The 18,346-nt window shown below is 29.6% G+C and overlaps 1 protein-coding gene across 12 annotated transcripts in view; it reads left to right on the top strand.

The window, feature by feature from the left end:
* LOC145934856 (metabotropic glutamate receptor 8) overlaps positions 1 to 18,346 on the top strand; it is a 117,469-nt gene that overhangs the window by 51,605 nt on the left and 47,518 nt on the right. For all 12 annotated transcript variants that reach the window (XM_083035714.1, XM_083035741.1, XM_083035732.1 and 9 more), the window contains 2 exons: positions 10,986 to 11,117; positions 17,891 to 18,070. In XM_083035714.1, coding sequence (XP_082891840.1) covers positions 10,986 to 11,117; positions 17,891 to 18,070 — 312 coding nt within the window. The remainder of the gene's footprint in view (positions 1 to 10,985; positions 11,118 to 17,890; positions 18,071 to 18,346) is intronic.

Genomic DNA, 18,346 nt, shown 5'->3' with positions numbered 1-18,346 from the left:
AAAAAATGATACGTCCGCCTGTGAAAAATGAATGAAAATAACGTACGATCGAATCCTAACGCGACGCATTACTATCGATCATTATAATGCTTCTTTGTTCGGTTCGCTTCTTTATCGCCCTCTAATCACTCTAAATGGCGAAAATTACTGCCAAGCAATATAATCATACGATTAACACTCCTATCTAATTTCGAAAGAGATATAAAACCATGTACAAGTAGACCATATGATCAAGTAAATTCATTCTTAATATGATGCTTTCTTTACACAATTTAGCAAATAAATATTACATTGTGTGTAATTCGATTATTTAATCAATTATTTATGTAGTATATATCGCAAAGTGGGATTATATCAATTGTATCAGAAATTATTAATAACTCTACCGTGTTTCATGTATTGTGACATGTTTTCTTTAAATTATATATCTACATATATGTATATATGTATAATGTATAATATATGAAAAAGAGAAAGAGGAGAATAAAAAAAGAGAGTATTGCGTACTAGTTTTTGAGAGAAAAAATAAAGACAATTTTAATTAATAATCAAATTATGTTAAAAATAAAAATATGTAGAGAACCAACTAAAGAACCTTTTATTATTATTTTTTGAATCATTATAATTAGAGGTAGAATGTACGTTGCCAGCAAAATTAAAATCAAGGTAGATAATTTTTAGACGACCAACTGGCTAATGATGGTGAAATTCTTTTATTTGTTTTATTTGTGTTTCATTATAATTAGATATAAACAATATATTATTATATTATATATATATATATATATATGTGTATATATCAATCTGCAATTTATTACTAATAAGCATTATCGATGATTATATTTGTTACTATAATCACGTCATACGTTTTCTTCTCGTAATTATTTCATATTTCACATTATTGTTTCCGAGTCTTACATCGCGCGCGTGTTTCGAACATATCAAACAAACATATAAACGATAGAATAATCTTTCAAAACACATGTCTAGTTACCGTCCAGGAATCGATATCTCATCCTGACTGACCAAACGTGTATACATTACGAAACCATCTTGTTGAAATTGACGAATCAAATATCAGCTGTCAGTAAAGTCTAGTCCAACTCGTGTCAACCTCAATAAAAACGACATTTTGATGACAATTTATACGTCCAAAGACTGACATTTAATAGAATTTATATATAGAATTTATATAACATTGTAACTGCATTGAATTATATACGGTACTTTTAAAAAAAGGGATATATTGGTAGCAGGAATAGATTTTTGAAAGAATTAGGAGTCAAATTTTTATTCTTTTATTTCTCTTATCAAACATTTGATCCAAAATATTTATCTTACTAAAATTCTTTTCAATTTTTAATATTAAAAAATAAAAATTAATACTTTGTTATAAATTAACTAACAAGAAAAAGATCTCTTTATTAAATAATATTTTTGTAAACTTATCTTATACAGTAATATAGAAAAGAAATAAGATTATTTGCAATTAAATATTTAATTATTAATTATTTATTTAATTAATTGATTATTTAAACAAGGAAATAATTGACTGGATTGTTTCAAATAATTTATGATAAAGTATTAATAAGTAATTACTGAAATTTTGATAATACATTAATATGTTGCGATACGCAATTTAACAGTAGCTTAAAAAATGTATTTTTATTATTGATGATTAATATCTTATGCAATGTAAAGTTTAATACTCATAGATTAAAAGAAACTATTCCCCATCATTTATCGATCTTTGGCCGCGTTCAGTTAACCTCGAGCTCGAAAGGGTATGATGTGTCGAAGAGGGTGAAAGAGAGGGAAGGAAGGGATGAGATTCGCCAGCTAGCGCTTTTTGATATCTATACGGATGACTGCCAGCGAAAGAATCCGATATGAATCGGAAATTACGGACTCTACCAAGTAAATTTCTTACGGACGAGAAGTATTCGATTCGTATAATCTTATTCAAATTGATGTGACCACAATTGATGCGGAAATATTATATTTTCTTTCGTAATAAATTAATTCTAAATCACCTATAGATCGTATCTCACACTTTTATATTTTTGTATTTTCTTTTTAGTTCAGACATAATAAAGTTTAGTTCTCTTGCAAAAGCATTTCTTCACACACACACACACACACACACACACACACACACACACACACACACACACACACAAATGTTATATAATACATATATTTCGTGCAATAACGAATGAGTCAGAGTAAAATAAATAGAGAAGTTATTCCACTGTATTATTTGTACGACGTTTTCATATTTGTACACTCTCACTTTTTTTCTCACTTTTTTATATGTTTTCAAATAATATATTCTATAGTCAGTTCAAACTGAAAAGGATATATTGATCTCTTCATAGATGAATATATGTGTATACATGTGCAATATATATTTGAATCACTATCTATATTATTTCTAAAACTAACTTATTTTTTTGTATTTCTCTCTCTTCAAAAATTCTTTTCGACTTTTATACAATTTTGTTTTGTTGTTATTAAAATAACAACAATTATTTTTCAACATTATTTTGCACAACATTCCTCTCTTTTATCATTATTTATCTTTGAAAATATGATAGGATACTATATCGTTCAGGATACTGATTAATGGTCCTGTTTTTTACTGTGAAGAAGCAAGCGAGCCCACAAAACACGAAACACGAAACGGAAAACGAAAGAGCTATATTGTTGCTTTTCACGCAACGTAAAATCCGTAACGTGGAAACGGCCAACCACATAAATTTCCACATAAGAGCAAAAGAAATCTCGAGAACTTTAACAAAAAAGCATATGTAAAGAATAGAGAAAGTTGTCGAAGCAATTTTATATAAAATTGTGTTTGGAAAAATTTCGCATTTTTTTCCGACTTATAATTCTACAGAAGATTTATAAAAGATATATTATGATAAAAAGTTAAACATTGTTGTCTATGTGTATATGTGTCGTTTGTGCCAATATGACGATCATATAAGAGAGAAACGCAAATGAGGAACTTTTTTACAATAATCATATAGAGAGTGTGGAGTATTAATATATTGTGTGCGTGTGTATATATATAGACAAAAAGAGAAGTATATATATATATATGTATATATATATATTTCTTTTTTTTTTGTCAGACCCCATGTGACAAATGATAGTCAGGCCGCGGATTTTTGCGACGCCAGCAACTAACGTTATTACTCTGCCGGACCGAGTTGACGAAGAGCCGTAATAAAGTCCGTAGATTTGCAGAGAGTCAAAGACTCGAACATGATTCTCTGGGTCGTTGTCACAGCGTGTGACATCGATCGGAAAAAGAAGTCGAGGTGTAATAAAAAAAAGAACATGAATTAGGCACCGTCACAGTGCCACTCTGTTTCGTCAAGATGAATAGACATGTCAGCTATAATTGATACAACATAATGATACAAAAAAATAGATAAAAAAATATATTTATAAAGCTTTGAAACTTAAACTCTCTCTCTTCTAAACAAAGCATACCAAGCCTTTACAGTTACATGTGACTATTACAGATAATAAATACATTTCACAATATAGAGCTGAGATCCAACAAATACGCGTATTTTTTGTATTTTGCAAAACTTTTTGTATTTTATGCGTATTTTTGTATTTTACACAATTTTTCTTAATTATTATGTCAGTAAAAATAAAATCTCATATAAAATGAATTTGAAATATTATTTACAACGCAAAACTTTTCTTAATTTTAATTTTTTTAATTTTGTTTTTCTTAAAAATATGCGAAAGTTAAAAGCAGAGTTAAGAAAAATTTAAGAAAATAGATTTGCAGAGAGTCGTTGGTAATAATAATTATTATTAAAAAACTGGATATCATAAATTGAATAATCCTAAAGCTTTATCCACTCAGTATTAAAATTGCATTACGGTAGAAATCGATATCCCGATGTTGCGCGCCTGGGATTAGGATTCACCGTGATTATACCATCGGCAGGAAGCTTCTCGATAAGAACCATTATGTGGTTCGAGCGTAAAAAGGTCGGCCGACAAAATTCCGAAGAAAACAGATCGGAATTCGCGAGCTAGATAGGACGTTCTTCGTATACGTTGAACTCGCTTTTCATCTTGGCTCACGTAATGCCAGCCACGTTCAATTGACACGGGAGCGTATCGGCAAAACTTTACACTGAAAAACTGTACGGCAGCGAGATAGGGCAACGTCTCTAATTGTGAGTCACGTACCAACCGAACGTGATATAGGACAGAACGTTCACGAAGTGTGCCAGCAAACTGTAGTTAGTTACGAGGGGAAATAATTCTAAGGACATGTTGCTTTCACCATTACGTATATTTTCAATTTCGACGAAAACTTTGAGTTGCATTTATATTTCATGCTTGTGCGCGAATTTATTTTATTGCGATGAAAAAAATTTAATACGATGTGTGAAGTTAGTACAACGTTCTAAAAGTTTATTCATTTATATATCATGTATATTTCTTAATTTAATTTATAGATGTAAAATTTTTTTTTTTTAATGCAAATTGCAAGATTGATTATGTCATATAAAAATTTTATATAAGTTATTTTTTTTTTTAATATAAAAACTTTATATTTATCTTTAATTAAGCTGTGTTCTAAACAAATCGATACGGGTATATATAAAAACTGGCGTTTGATTTCTTTTATACATAAAATACCTGAAAAGGAATTTAAAAAGATAATCTTGCGATATTGATTGTACAATGTGTTTACATTATAAAATGTACAAACAATTTCATTATTATTGATTTATTTTCGTGACCAGAATATTTTGAGAAATATTTCAACATGGAATGTATCGTAAAAAGTAGCACTTTTGCTTGAGTAAGATTCATGGAATCGTAGTAAATTCATAAAAGTCACTCTCCCTTCCGACTCCTTTTTATTCACGTCGAGAATTTATCTCGCAAACTTGAAAGAGAGAAGTCTGCGTCGCCGCAGGCAACGTAATACTCAGTCAGAGGAACGAAGTACGGCATAAATTCTGCACACCAGAAAGAAATTGGGATTGACATTTTACTATATTGCATACAATTGCATACAATTCATACTTTAGTAGCATTTATTTTTATTACTTAAAATTTAATGTAAATTTGAAATGCTTAACATCTAGAGCCTCTGTAAATAAATATATTTTTATTTACGAAGTGTTAAATATAAAAACTTTAAATTAAAATCTTAATATGGTTTAATATATCGAATAAATAAAATAAAATATTAATCTTGATAAATTATTTGGAAAGAAAGAAAGAGAGAAAAAGAGAAAGGAAAAATCTTTTTAATTAGTATTATTAAATTTATTATTTAAATTCTTATGAATGTATTATATAAAGGTTGATCGAAACAATATAAAACACTTTAAAAGATTTCAATACATTAACATAAACCTGAATCTTTGCAGATATAAGTTCGCCTTACTTTAATTGGGATGCGAGAATATCATCCTTTACCACGTTTAATTACACTCTATCATATTACAAGTTTTAATTATTCCCTTAATTATGCGAATAATTGAGAGAAAGTCGCCGGATGCAATAGCTTTCCGCGTAGACCGCGAAATTGGATCGCGTTATCTCGTCCGAGCGACACATTGCGCGGTCTTGAAAAATCACCTTCGTGTCCGCGCAATTGCCAAAAGTCCCACCTTTTGATTTTGCGAGACGCGACACTTGCTCGAAGCCATTTATTTTCCGTGTTTCCTGACAAGCAATTGCCTTTGCTTCCCATTCAACGCTGCGACTGCGCTCTTGGGAACAGTTATCACATGAGAATCGTAAATCATGAAGCACCAGTGGGAATCGTAGATTTTTATAAAAGTATACTTTTGCGTGCGCAATATTCATCGATCCTGCATTGTCACAATTACCGTTGTATAGCATCTTTAAATTGATTTATTCTTATTATTATATACACATACATATAACTCTTAGGAATAAATTATTCTTCGCGTGAAAAGTAATTTATTATTGGAGTTATTAAAAGTTGAACTCTTCCTATTTCTAATTTAACCTATGCATGCACATACAGGGTGTTACAAAAGTATCGGATTTGCTTAGCATCATGCGATAGAGAATGAAAATCTAAGAAGATTTTTCCTCAATGAAAATATCGAGGCATCAATAATTTTCGAGTTATAAGTGATTGAAAATGAAGGGCTTTTCGCAAAATAAACTTTATGGAATTAAAATATTAACAAAACTGCATTCTTCAGTTAATTTCAGGTCGAGTTTAATTTAATAGAATTTTAATTTAAGGCTTAGTTACTAAGATATATGATGGCAAAAATTGAGAACTTGCAAAAAATGATGACCTCCCTCGACATTTTCGTTGAGGAAAAATCTTCTTAGATTTTCATTCTCTATCGCATGGTGCTAAGCAAATCCGATGCTTTTGTAACACCCTGTATATTATATATATTTAGAAATCATATAAAATTTATATAGTCAAATTTGTACATACACATACTCACACATACATCTATATAACAATATATAAATACTTTATTATTAATTCTAAAATCTAAAATTTTTTAATTTCATGAAATTGTTACACATTCATATTTTCAATGTTCATTAAGATGTCTGAGCAAATATGTCTCAACAAATCATTTGTACAATCTAAAATATAATTTTATTTTTCCCTTTGGAAATTTTTAAATTTATAATTAATTCCTTTTAAGGCACATTTTGAATGCATAGATCTTTTAATAGAATCTACTAGAAATAGGTGCCGATATTGCGAATACGTTTAATTTATTGCCATCGATCAAAAAAATTCGTCTTTTCTATATTCCTTGGACCGGATACATCTTTCTCGGTCGTGAATAATGCATGCTCAAATCCGATGTTTGGATTTATTTCTCACGTTCGAACGAGAGCGGTTATCTCGCTAAAAGAACGCGCCGTCTTGAACGAAGATCTATGGATCCGAAGGTACGAATCTCTTTTTCTGGCTCCTTCAGCCTCCTTCAAAACTCACTCAGGATGCCGAACATTTTTGGAACGATGCCAATGATTCAAGAGCCATCACGTTTCGCCAACTGATAGCTTTCTGTATCTTACAGCTCGTTCATCATGTCGAACATAACCGATACTCGAATAACATAGACACAGACACACACACACATACAGATAATGGATAATGATAATCATAAATTATGCACTTGAGAATATCAATAGGCACTTTGTGATACCGACGAGAGAATTATAAAAACTTTATTATATCTTCATACTGATAGTTATAAAACTTTATATAAAAATAATTAAAAATGTTAATCTTCAAAGTTTTGTCGCTTTAATTTATATTTTAGAGCACAGGCATAAATTATATTTTAATATATCTCTCTTATTCTCTTTTGATCTTTTTATATCTGTTTACATTTCCATATCATTATATATGCATTTTATGCATTTGACTGTAGGTCATATATGTGAGGCAATAATTATAATTATAATATTTGATTAACGCTTTCATCGAAATAATTACAATATTTTTAATAAGAATAATATATATTTGCGAATTTTGATTTACATCTGTCAATTTATTTAACGAATGAAAGTGCACTGATTTAGCTGGTCATACAGTACACGCATATTATTTTTAATAGTAATAATAATACAATTAATATTTAATAATACAACTCGTGCAATTTTGCACATCAGTTTTCTACCGTGATGTAAGCGACATTTATTGATCAGCGAAATAATTTTTTAATAGTGTTACCATTATTACATTGTACTATTACATAAATAATCGATAAAATGCGCGTGGACGAAATATTCATTTATTCATAACGCGAAATGGATTATTTCCAACGTGTGCGTAATGTATTCATAAATGCGCTGTCTCCTTTTCTCCTCGTGGCGACATTATACGCTGCTTAACGTTTCCGTCACGGTAATACACACATGTACGTACACAGGGCAAGCTATCTTTGGAAAAAAACTACATTAATATGTCATGAGTTCGCTGAAGACACACGCGATATTTAAATAACCTGAAGTGGCAACGCGATGCATTCGGGATTTATGCAGTCGTGCACGGAAAACATCCTCATAGAAATACACAACGCGTTCACCCGTTTGCTTGACTATATTTAAATCATTTGAGCATGCCGGAGAATAGTATCCTCAAGTTTTTAAGCTAAAAAAAAGCAAAATCCGCGAGTATCGCGTTTCCACAAGTACGTTGAAGTACGATAAATCTCGCGATGACAAACCTCGCCAACTTTACGAATTAAATTTGCGAAATTCAATTGTAAATATAAATCGTTCGGACACATAAACTCGAAAATCAATCAAATTTAATTGCCACGTAAATTTCGTTCTCGAAAACTAGTTTCAGTGTGCGATTGATTGCAATGTACATACAATATCACTGATAAAACATTCACCAAATATTGCGAGGAATTTAGAGAGTCCAGCTAATAAAATAAAAAATCCAACTGCTTGTAATATCAGGATAGATAAAAATATTTAAAAAATGTTGAGCTTCTATTTTTAAAAATTCTTCAGCTTTTATCATAAATTTATCAACATTTATTAAATTAATCCCTTATTTTCTTCTTAATTCAAAAATTCTTGCATTACAGATTTATAAAAATATTTTCCCAGCGGCTTAACTATTAAGCGGCGTAATACGTTTACCGCGATTTGCTCTAAATGGCCGGATATTTAAGGGATTAACGATAAGATCACGGAGGGACGAAACACATCCACCTCTGTAAAGAGAACGGGGGTGCTTGAATACACCGAGTCCAACCGTGTGCTCGTCCGTTCAAAAACTACATTCAGCAGAATCTAACTGGTTCTGAAAACGTTACTGGACGAGTGCTATAGTATATTGTTATAACGCGCAGTGCAAACTACGTGTTAAATAACAACAAGTTTCTGTTAAACACTCGTGTTGTACTACGTTAACATATATATAGAGTCATAAAACAGTGCGAGTTTCTTGCGATCTGCGTTGAAATATATTCACGTTTAAACTTATATTAATGATGATTGCTTGCACATGTTTATGCAATAAATGCAGGGTTGGGTAAGTTAATGATTTTTTAAAACTAAGTTAAGTTTAAGTTAATTGCTTATAAAATTAATTTAGTTAAGTTAAAAGTTGCATGAACAGAAAACTAATACAGTTAAAGTTAAGTTAAAATGAAATTAATTAAAGTTAAATCAAAAGTTAATTTTAAAAAATATTATTTCTATTAAATTAAAATTTTGTTTGTTAATTCTTTTAAAATTTATAATAACAAATAACAAAGAAATTTTGTTTTTTACATAGAAATATATGTATATTTTGGTAATTACAATTGACAATTGACAGTTGATGACAAATCAACATAAGTGTCATAAGTTGACAAGTGAACATAAATTAATAATACTTTCATTAAAAAATAATATGTTTATAACTAATTAGATAACTGATAACCAATCAACGTGTCATTTTTTATTTAGTAAGTTTATTGGCTATTGGCTACCACATCGCTTCTTGCCGCGCGACAAGCGTTTTTCCGTTTTATATACAGAAGGGACGATTATCAATTTCTCATTTCTCACGATAAAAAAAAATGTTAACTTGGAAAAAAGTTAATAAATTAAAGATAAAAAATAACTAGTTGAAGTTAAAAAAAATTAATTCGTTTTAAATTAACTAAGCTAAGTTAAAAGTTATTAACTTTTTAACTTTTTTTTTAACTTTTAACTAATCAACTAGTTATTACCCAACCTTGAATAAATGTGAAAACTTTGTAATTTTGCAAGAAGCATTACACAAATTGCTTGTACTTATAAACGTTTAAAACTATTTATAATTTTTGATGAAATCTCTTTCTCTTTCTCTCAAGTATATTAATATTTTTAAATATTAATTAAATATATCGTTATTAATGTTTAAAATTATATATCTCATATTTTCAACATTTCTGATTATGTACAATAAGAAAAATAAATATAAACTTTTTCTAAAAGAATATGAAATTACAAATATAAAAAAATGTCACGATTTAGCAATTAATGTAATTCAATTGACTTCTTTTGTGTCATTACAATGCGAACCAAATCATTACTTTATATTATAAAAGCTCGGTACAAAGGATTAATTCTATTAGCGGATGGTCCTCGTAATTGTTTGTTTACAGACTACTTGGTAACAAGCAGTGGAAGTGATATCGCGCGATTATCTGACGCACAATAATGGCAAATTTGCTTCCATACCGAATTGAAATAGCGGAATTCCTTAATTGCGAACTGTAGGACGTTATATAGTCTGTAGGAAGGATTTACCAAGCATATGTGTGTGATCGAGTCGCACACGACGAAATGGTAACTTTGCCGCCGTTTCATTCGTCATGACTCGTAAATCTCCCTTTGAATAGAGGAGAAACAGAATCGAAAACATATGGAAATTCAGGGACGTTCTCCATTAAGTGAAAGATATGTCGCAAAATTTAGAATAATTTTTTACTTTCAAGTAATTAAACGGATTATTTTATCCTCCCTTTTTTCGCACGCAGAAAAATATTATAATCCTTTAATTTTTTCTAAATACATATTTTGCTTTCTTTTTTATCTACACTCACAATATAAAGAGATACAAATATATTTCATAGAATTTTTTTCCGATATTGCTCCTATCGATTTATTTGACCCTAATCGAAAAAACATGAATATTAGATATAATGAGATTTCTGGGATGATCGTGGGTGTACGTGGCCAGCAAATAATATAGTCGCCTAAGAGGGCGGCAGAAACGCAAATGTATTATTGTGGAAATTGCACTTTGATTTCGTTCCGCCGAAAGTTTTCGGGCAAAATTTTAAAATATGTGTTTTTACAAAAACAGAAAATGTTTTTAAATATAAATATATATATATATATATATATATATATATATATATATATATAATATACTGTTATTTTGTAGAACGGGTAAAGTATTTTAGCATTTCTTCTTTATTTTTCAGGATATATCGGAGTACAAATGTGAAAATAACAAGACGCCAACTTATGTTCCTCATAAGCCAGTATCGGGAGTGATAGGAGCTGCGTTTAGCGTGGTTTCCATTATGGTGGCCAATATCTTGCGGCTTTTCAAGGTAACTACAGTCATTTTAACCATTTTATATGTAAGAAGTGTTCACACATTGATCGAAAGAGCGAGATTTTGTTCTTATTTTAAATCTCGTTTCCATCAGTTTAATTTGTTTCTTAATCTCTAATATTTGTTTTAATTGAGAAATATATAAATAATATAATATAAAAAAAGACACATAGATTTTGCTACTCTTGCAAAATCTTCATATGTATATAGGTATATATAATATTTGTATTTTATATATATTATATATATACAAATATGTACCTCTTGCACATATTTTTAACATCTACAATTTTATGCATTTATAAAAACTGAGGACCAGTCTATATAAAATATTAAATAAAAAAAGTTTTGAAGAAATTATTTTTTTTTAAATACGACATTTCATTACTTATGTATTTCGGTTTTTATTCGCGATTCGAGACGTTGTTATGTCATGTGCGTCCATCCTTATTGAGAGGCGAAACTAACCGATTTGAGAAGCAGCTTCTTAGAAAGTACGACCGATCTTATACATGTATCGACAAGTCCTTACAAGATGTGAAAGCGTAGCTTCCTTTGATAAGAAGGTTACAAAGGCTGGGTTTGATAAAGAAAGAAAGAAAGAGGGAAAGAGAAAAATATAATGAGGCGACTAGAACGGGCGGGCAATTTCGACAGTTTTTTCGTGAATGGGATGGCACTGCCGAAAACTTCGTGACCGGTAATGACAGCGCAACAATCAATCATAGTCATCCATCCGTAAGGCTCAAGCCGGGAAGAACCACTCTCGCGGCACCATTTTCGTCCCTATCACGCTTGGATAAGACCCTCATGACGCCTTCAAAAAGATGTCGTGCAGCACGAGTTTACTGAAAGGATCCGGTGATCCGCACGAAATCGACTTGTGCCAAAGAAGCTTCTGCCGCTATCGATCTACCGTCGATGTTGAACGCGTGAATGAATATCGCGAATGTCGCGGATTTGATATACGAACGATTATGCCTCGTACTTTCCATGATAATTCATAATGCTGGAATGGTATTATATTTTTATTTTGACTTTTTTTATCTTGACTTTATCATTACATACCTTTATCTCTCACTATGTATTGTGAGTAATAATTAAATAATTTTTAGAAACTCTCTTGATTTGCACAGTAGTTTGAAATTTATATTTCAATATATTAGAAAAAAATCTTTATATGTCGCAAGTAAATGGTAGTAGGCTAATTAAGAGCCCAGCGCGGTAAGCAGTGCACAAATTATTCCTTCTTGATAAAATATTTATTTAGTTTCGATTCTATTTTCGAACAATCACTTAAAAAGTCAAGCTGACCTTGCTTTTTCATCAAACAAAAAGTATTAAATTTTATTGCCGGTTAGATACTGATAAATTTCTGTTGATGACTTTTTTTTGTCAGATTATCATAATTATCTTAAAAATCATGGCGATGATTACGAGGATGTATATATCTCTGTGCTTCAAGAGATTTTAAAGATATTTTTTATTTGTGTCTTGATTATTTGTGTCTTGTTTGTAACATATTGTTCAAATCGCGTTCTATACGACATAAGAGTCTAAGGTTTTCAAGATTAGCTACATATAAATCTCTCGAGTTTCAATGTAGATGAAAAGATATCGGATAAGGAGGCACGAAATACACTGCTGCTGCTGAGTTACGCTAAAGCACGGATTTTATTGCACGTATACTTTTACCGCCCGTCTCATTATTTTATAACGACCCACTTGAATTTGAAAACTACTTCTCTTTCTGTTTATCGGTGAAAGCCAAGTGCTCTTTTCAATTCACTTTCCGCGGATGTGTTTTCACTGCAGCAAAGACATCTGCGAAATGTTTTCGCAATTTTCTCCTTGATTTCCGATTTTACTCGAAGAAATTTTCTGCGTAAACGCAAAGGATAATTCGAAAATATCTAACGGCTATCTGATTTAACATATCGCAACATATTTTTAATAAAAATCCTTTTATGTATTATTGGCAAAATAAAATTATTCTCATTTTCTTGAATGCTTCTTGTCGTATTTATGATTCGAGATTGGACAGGAAATGTAAATTCTAAAATAAAATTACAAATAACAATAGTTTTTAAAATTATCTGACTATATCAATTTAAATACTGACATTAACTAATAACGTTTATTAAATATACATACACAAGTTAATAAATATAATGAAAAAAGATATAATGACTTCCAGCCAGTTTAATTTCAATTTTATACTCTGTTATGCAAGTGTATTAACAATGCAACATTCATTAATAAACAACGAAATTAAATATATCAAGTTTATAAAATATTTTATTATTATTATATCATATTATAACGCAGTCGTGTTTACAATCTTTTGTAATTATAGAATTTTATTATTGTAACGTCAATGACCACGATGAAAAAAATTTAGATTGACATGTTCAAACGCGCCAGAAGAGTGACGGCATTATTTTACTCGTTATTCTCAACTTGAGTTAATCTTTGTCGTAGACTTTCACGCGCCCGCATTCAATTTACATAGCAAACGTAACTCGTTCGTTAGGATTCCCGGTATGAAGCCGCTCGTTGCACTCGATGGTTATGCGATGCTCTTCCTTTGTATGCCGCGGGACGCAATTAACCCTTTGTGCCTCGTATATATTCGTATTACGTCAACTACGCGTAGAAAAAGGCAAATTTAAAAGTCCGTCAATATAACGAAATTCAAGACAAATTTAAATCGAATGAGTCACACTAGAACAAAAATATAGTAACAATGATATTGGCAACAATTATTCTATTGTTATTTTATGGAATTATTTTATGGATTGAATAGAACAATCAAAATAGTATTCCAAAGGAGAAAAAAACTCTTTTTTCTAGATGATTTTATATACATACATATATAATCAATTTCTCTCTTGAAACTTTAAAATTAAACCAACTTTTGTTTTTTTTCTACAATCTAGTTATTTTTAGTATTATACATATATATATGTATATATATATATATATATATGTATCTCAATAGCATGCCAATGCATATAAATTACAATTTTATAAAACTATCTATAGTTATTTGATTCTTTGATGTTTTATGATATTGAAACATTTAAACCAGTTTTATTATAAAAGTACTTTCCAGCATTCTGAATACATGTTTTTTTTTTTTTTTAATCATTTTATCAATTTTATATATCATACAACGGTAATATAATTTTTTTTTTCGACTTATAATATATATTTTTTCAAATAATGGACTTCAAATTATCTAATTTCATAAATATTATTTTATTTTGCATAAAATTACAATTTGCATCATTCTACATCATTGTTCGATATGTTTTAATGCCGATCAAAAGCAATTACAAGCAATTTGACGGCTAATTACATAGCGACTCGTTCCATTAAACGCCCTATTTATTCGACCAGTCATCCATTAATTCATTCATTCTGATTCTTTTCTTTCCCGGGTAGCTTTAAGTACTCGGATCTATTCTGAAGGCAAACTGTGCATCGCTCCGCAAATTGCAACGGCGCTCATTGGAATTGCAACGAGCCATTTATTGCACCACTTTGTCGGGAATGTTAAGAATCGCCTAAGAATAAAGACGCACTGAGAATATTAATAATAATTTAGTTAATGAATAAAGAAACTTTCCAACTGCATAATCTGAAAAAGATTTATGTTAACAGTTAATTTCTGTATTTTGTTTTCTTCAAACACAAATTATTTATTAATGCATATAGAATTGTAGTTTCTTTAAATTGTTGTATAATTAACATCTCTTAATTATTTCATAATTAGCACTTTATCTAACACATAGGTACACTAATTCTTAAAAATCTCTTAATATTTTTTCTATTTGTTGATATAAACTGTTTTAGGACGTTGTATATTTGATATTTTTGAAAAGCAAACTGGATTACTTTCTAATAATTAAATTACTTGTGTAGACACACCTGTTCTGAATTTTGGCCGTGACATACAATTGCAGCCGCAGTGCGGGGAGACAAAACGTTAATTGAGTTCGAAATCAATTAAACTGTAAATTATTCTCAAGGGGGAGTTAATGAATAATTTACATAGAATTATGAACCGCGAGTTTGTAATTATTGGTTTAGGTTTGGACTCGATCGCGACTCGATATAATTGACCGCATTTATTAGAGAATACATCGAAATTCATTCAATGAACTAGTTTTCCTCCAAAATGGACGAAAAATAAATGATGCGTACAGCAAGAAACGACAAATGACAAATGGCAATGCATTACAATAATAGATGTACGGAAAAGTAACAGAGATAAAATACTCATAGATGATAAATACTCCGTACAAATTCCATTTTATAGAAATTTGTCTCCATTATGGAAATTATAGTCCCGTACAAATTATATTCTGAATAGCTTATGGAACGAAGCAGTGAACGTGATCGAATAGGGATTTAATTGCTACCGATTGGTAATTAGGTATCTATAAACCGTTTGTAACCAAACCATTTCCATTGATTTTGGATTCCTAATTAAAGCTTCTAATTAGTATAATTATTAGATGATTACTAATACGGCGAATTCAAACATCTCTGACATCTAGTTGTTGTGATGGTCATTGAACTTTCCTCGGTACGAAACACACACATAAATACGTAACAATTTGCATTACTAAATAAAAGAAAAAATAAACTCAAAATAATGAATAATCACATTTAGTACCAAATATATAATATCGCCGAGAGCGTTATTATCGTTGCTGTATTGGATGTTACAATTCGTCTTTCTCTCTCTTTCTCTTGCTCTAATTTTCTCTGTTTCTCTCTCTTCCTCTATATATATATCTCTCTCTTTCTGTTTCCCTCGAGGTAATAATTAACTATTGATTCCAATTAAACGTTTCAGCGTATAGACAGGAAATCTTTGCAGATTAGAACACGTTAATCTTCTAGCAGTATTCATATGGCAAGGATGTAAACACGTTTTAGGCTTAAAAACATGTGTTATTTAATGTTTTGTGTAAAATAATTTTTTTTAACAAAAATATAAATCAAGATATAAAAATGTTTTTTAATTAATTATATATATAAATGTCTAATTATAACATAATTTTAAAAAACGTTTAAATTATAAAAATGTTTCGAGTTTTAGCTTTAATTTTAGAAATGAGAAGAAAATCTTATTAGTTATTTTCAAAGGAGTTTTTATTTAATAGACACAGAGAGAGAAAGAGAGAGAGGGAGAGAGAGAGAGAGATAATATTTCAATTTTAAATGAATTTATTAAAACATTGAAATGTGCATTCAAATATTCACGCAATTATTATATCGCATTATTTTTTTAAGATTAAACATTAAATCAGTGTACATACGTGTGTGCGTATGTGTGCATAAGTGTGTGTATAATATAATTTTATATAATATATTTATTTTATAATTTAAATTGAAATCACACAGAAAAATTTTCTGTTTTTACAAATAAATATTTTGTTCCTTTAAAAAATATTTAATTATTTATATTTTAAAAAATATATATAATTATTTATATTACACATGCATACACGTATGTACACTGATTTAAAATTTATATTTATATTACAATTTAATTTTTTTTATTTATATTACAATTTTATTAATTTTTGCAAAATTCATTATTACAAATTAAACTAGCGAAATGTAGTGGCATTTAGTGAATAATAATTAAATTTATTAGGCAATCATGCAATATAAGCTAATATTAGTAATCAAATAAAATACAATTCCACTTTAATTATTAGCAGACTTTTATCTCATCAATTTATAATGGAACTGAAAAACTTTCTATCTCTCGATATGTCAACTACAATTTTACTTTTATTATTCCTGCAATTTATGTGTTGATGACCTGTAATCAAGTCTTGATTGATCATTCGTAATTCGTAATTTACGTCATGTCAGTGATCTTGCAACGGCAACCATCGAAACAAATGAATGAATATTAATACTGGAGGCAATATAATGCGAGAGCAGCTTTCACATGCTATTGTCGATCTTCGCGCATATAGTGGCACTATAGGTCCGATAAGGATGCGCGATAATGCGCGTAATAACATTCGCTAACGTACAATACTATCAACAGGAAACTGTCTAATAAGCGAAGCACGCTCTTTGTGCAAAAATGAAATTATTCGTTGCAGCCAAAGAAGCCAGAGAGAGATGGAGACTTAGTCACTTTCAACAGACAACAGATTATTAGATTCGCGATACTGCCTGCGCACAGATGCTGTAAAGTTACGAGCTGTCTTCGTATTTACGACAAGAAACAAGGTCGTGCATCAAGTAACGCAGGATGTTCACCTCACAGAGATAAATACACGCTTATATCTCCGTGTTTTATATCATTTACACTTGAAATACTGTAATAAGAGAAGAAATAGTTTTGAAAAATAATTACATTTTATCTTATTGAGTACAATACGTTTATCTATAATAATTGCATTAATAAAATAAATAAAACTCTTTTTCAATAAACATTATAAAAAATTAAATATTTAATATATATAATAAAAAAAATTATATATAATAAAAAGCAATATAAAATTAAATTACATATAATAAAAAATAATATAAAACATGAATTTAATGACGTTTATATAAATATAAAGACACAGTAATCATAATATTTTTATTAAAAAATATATTATATGAAACTTTCTTTCTCGCTCTTTCTTTTCTTTTCTCTTTCCATTATATTACAATTATTTTTATATTTTTCATATAAGTTATTCTCCTCTAATTGCATGGTGCACTATTTTTCTTTTATTGCAGATACCGCAAATAAGTTACGCATCCACCAGCACAGAACTCTCGGATAAAAGCCGTTTCGAATACTTTAGCAGAGTAGTACCACCTGACAATTTTCAGGCGCAAGCAATCGTCGAGGTGATCCATCTGCTCGGATGGAAATATGTTTCTACGGTTGCGGTGGAAGGCGAGTATGGCGAGAAGGTGAGTGTTAAATTTAACCTGAAAAAGTTATACGAAAATTAAATTTAAAGATAAATAAGACAAATCATTGCGACGTTTCCCCTGTCCTATAATCAACAAATTACTTGTACCAAAAAATTTATCCTCTTTTAGAACTACGATTTTAGAACAATACTATTTCTAGAAATGTATTATATGATTTTCTTAGAAATTATTATCAGCACATATTTTAAAACTATTGAACAAAAGAAGAGCTATGTCTTGATAATATAGTAACAATTGTAAAAATGTTATACT

Source organism: Prenolepis imparis, unplaced genomic scaffold, assembly GCF_030444845.1.
Source record: "Prenolepis imparis isolate NDT839.2.m4 unplaced genomic scaffold, iyPreImpa1.0 SCAF_1, whole genome shotgun sequence".
Lineage (NCBI taxonomy): Eukaryota > Metazoa > Arthropoda > Insecta > Hymenoptera > Formicidae > Prenolepis > Prenolepis imparis.
The sequence above is the reverse complement of the archived record's forward strand: the minus strand, read 5'-3'. Positions and strand labels throughout refer to the sequence as shown.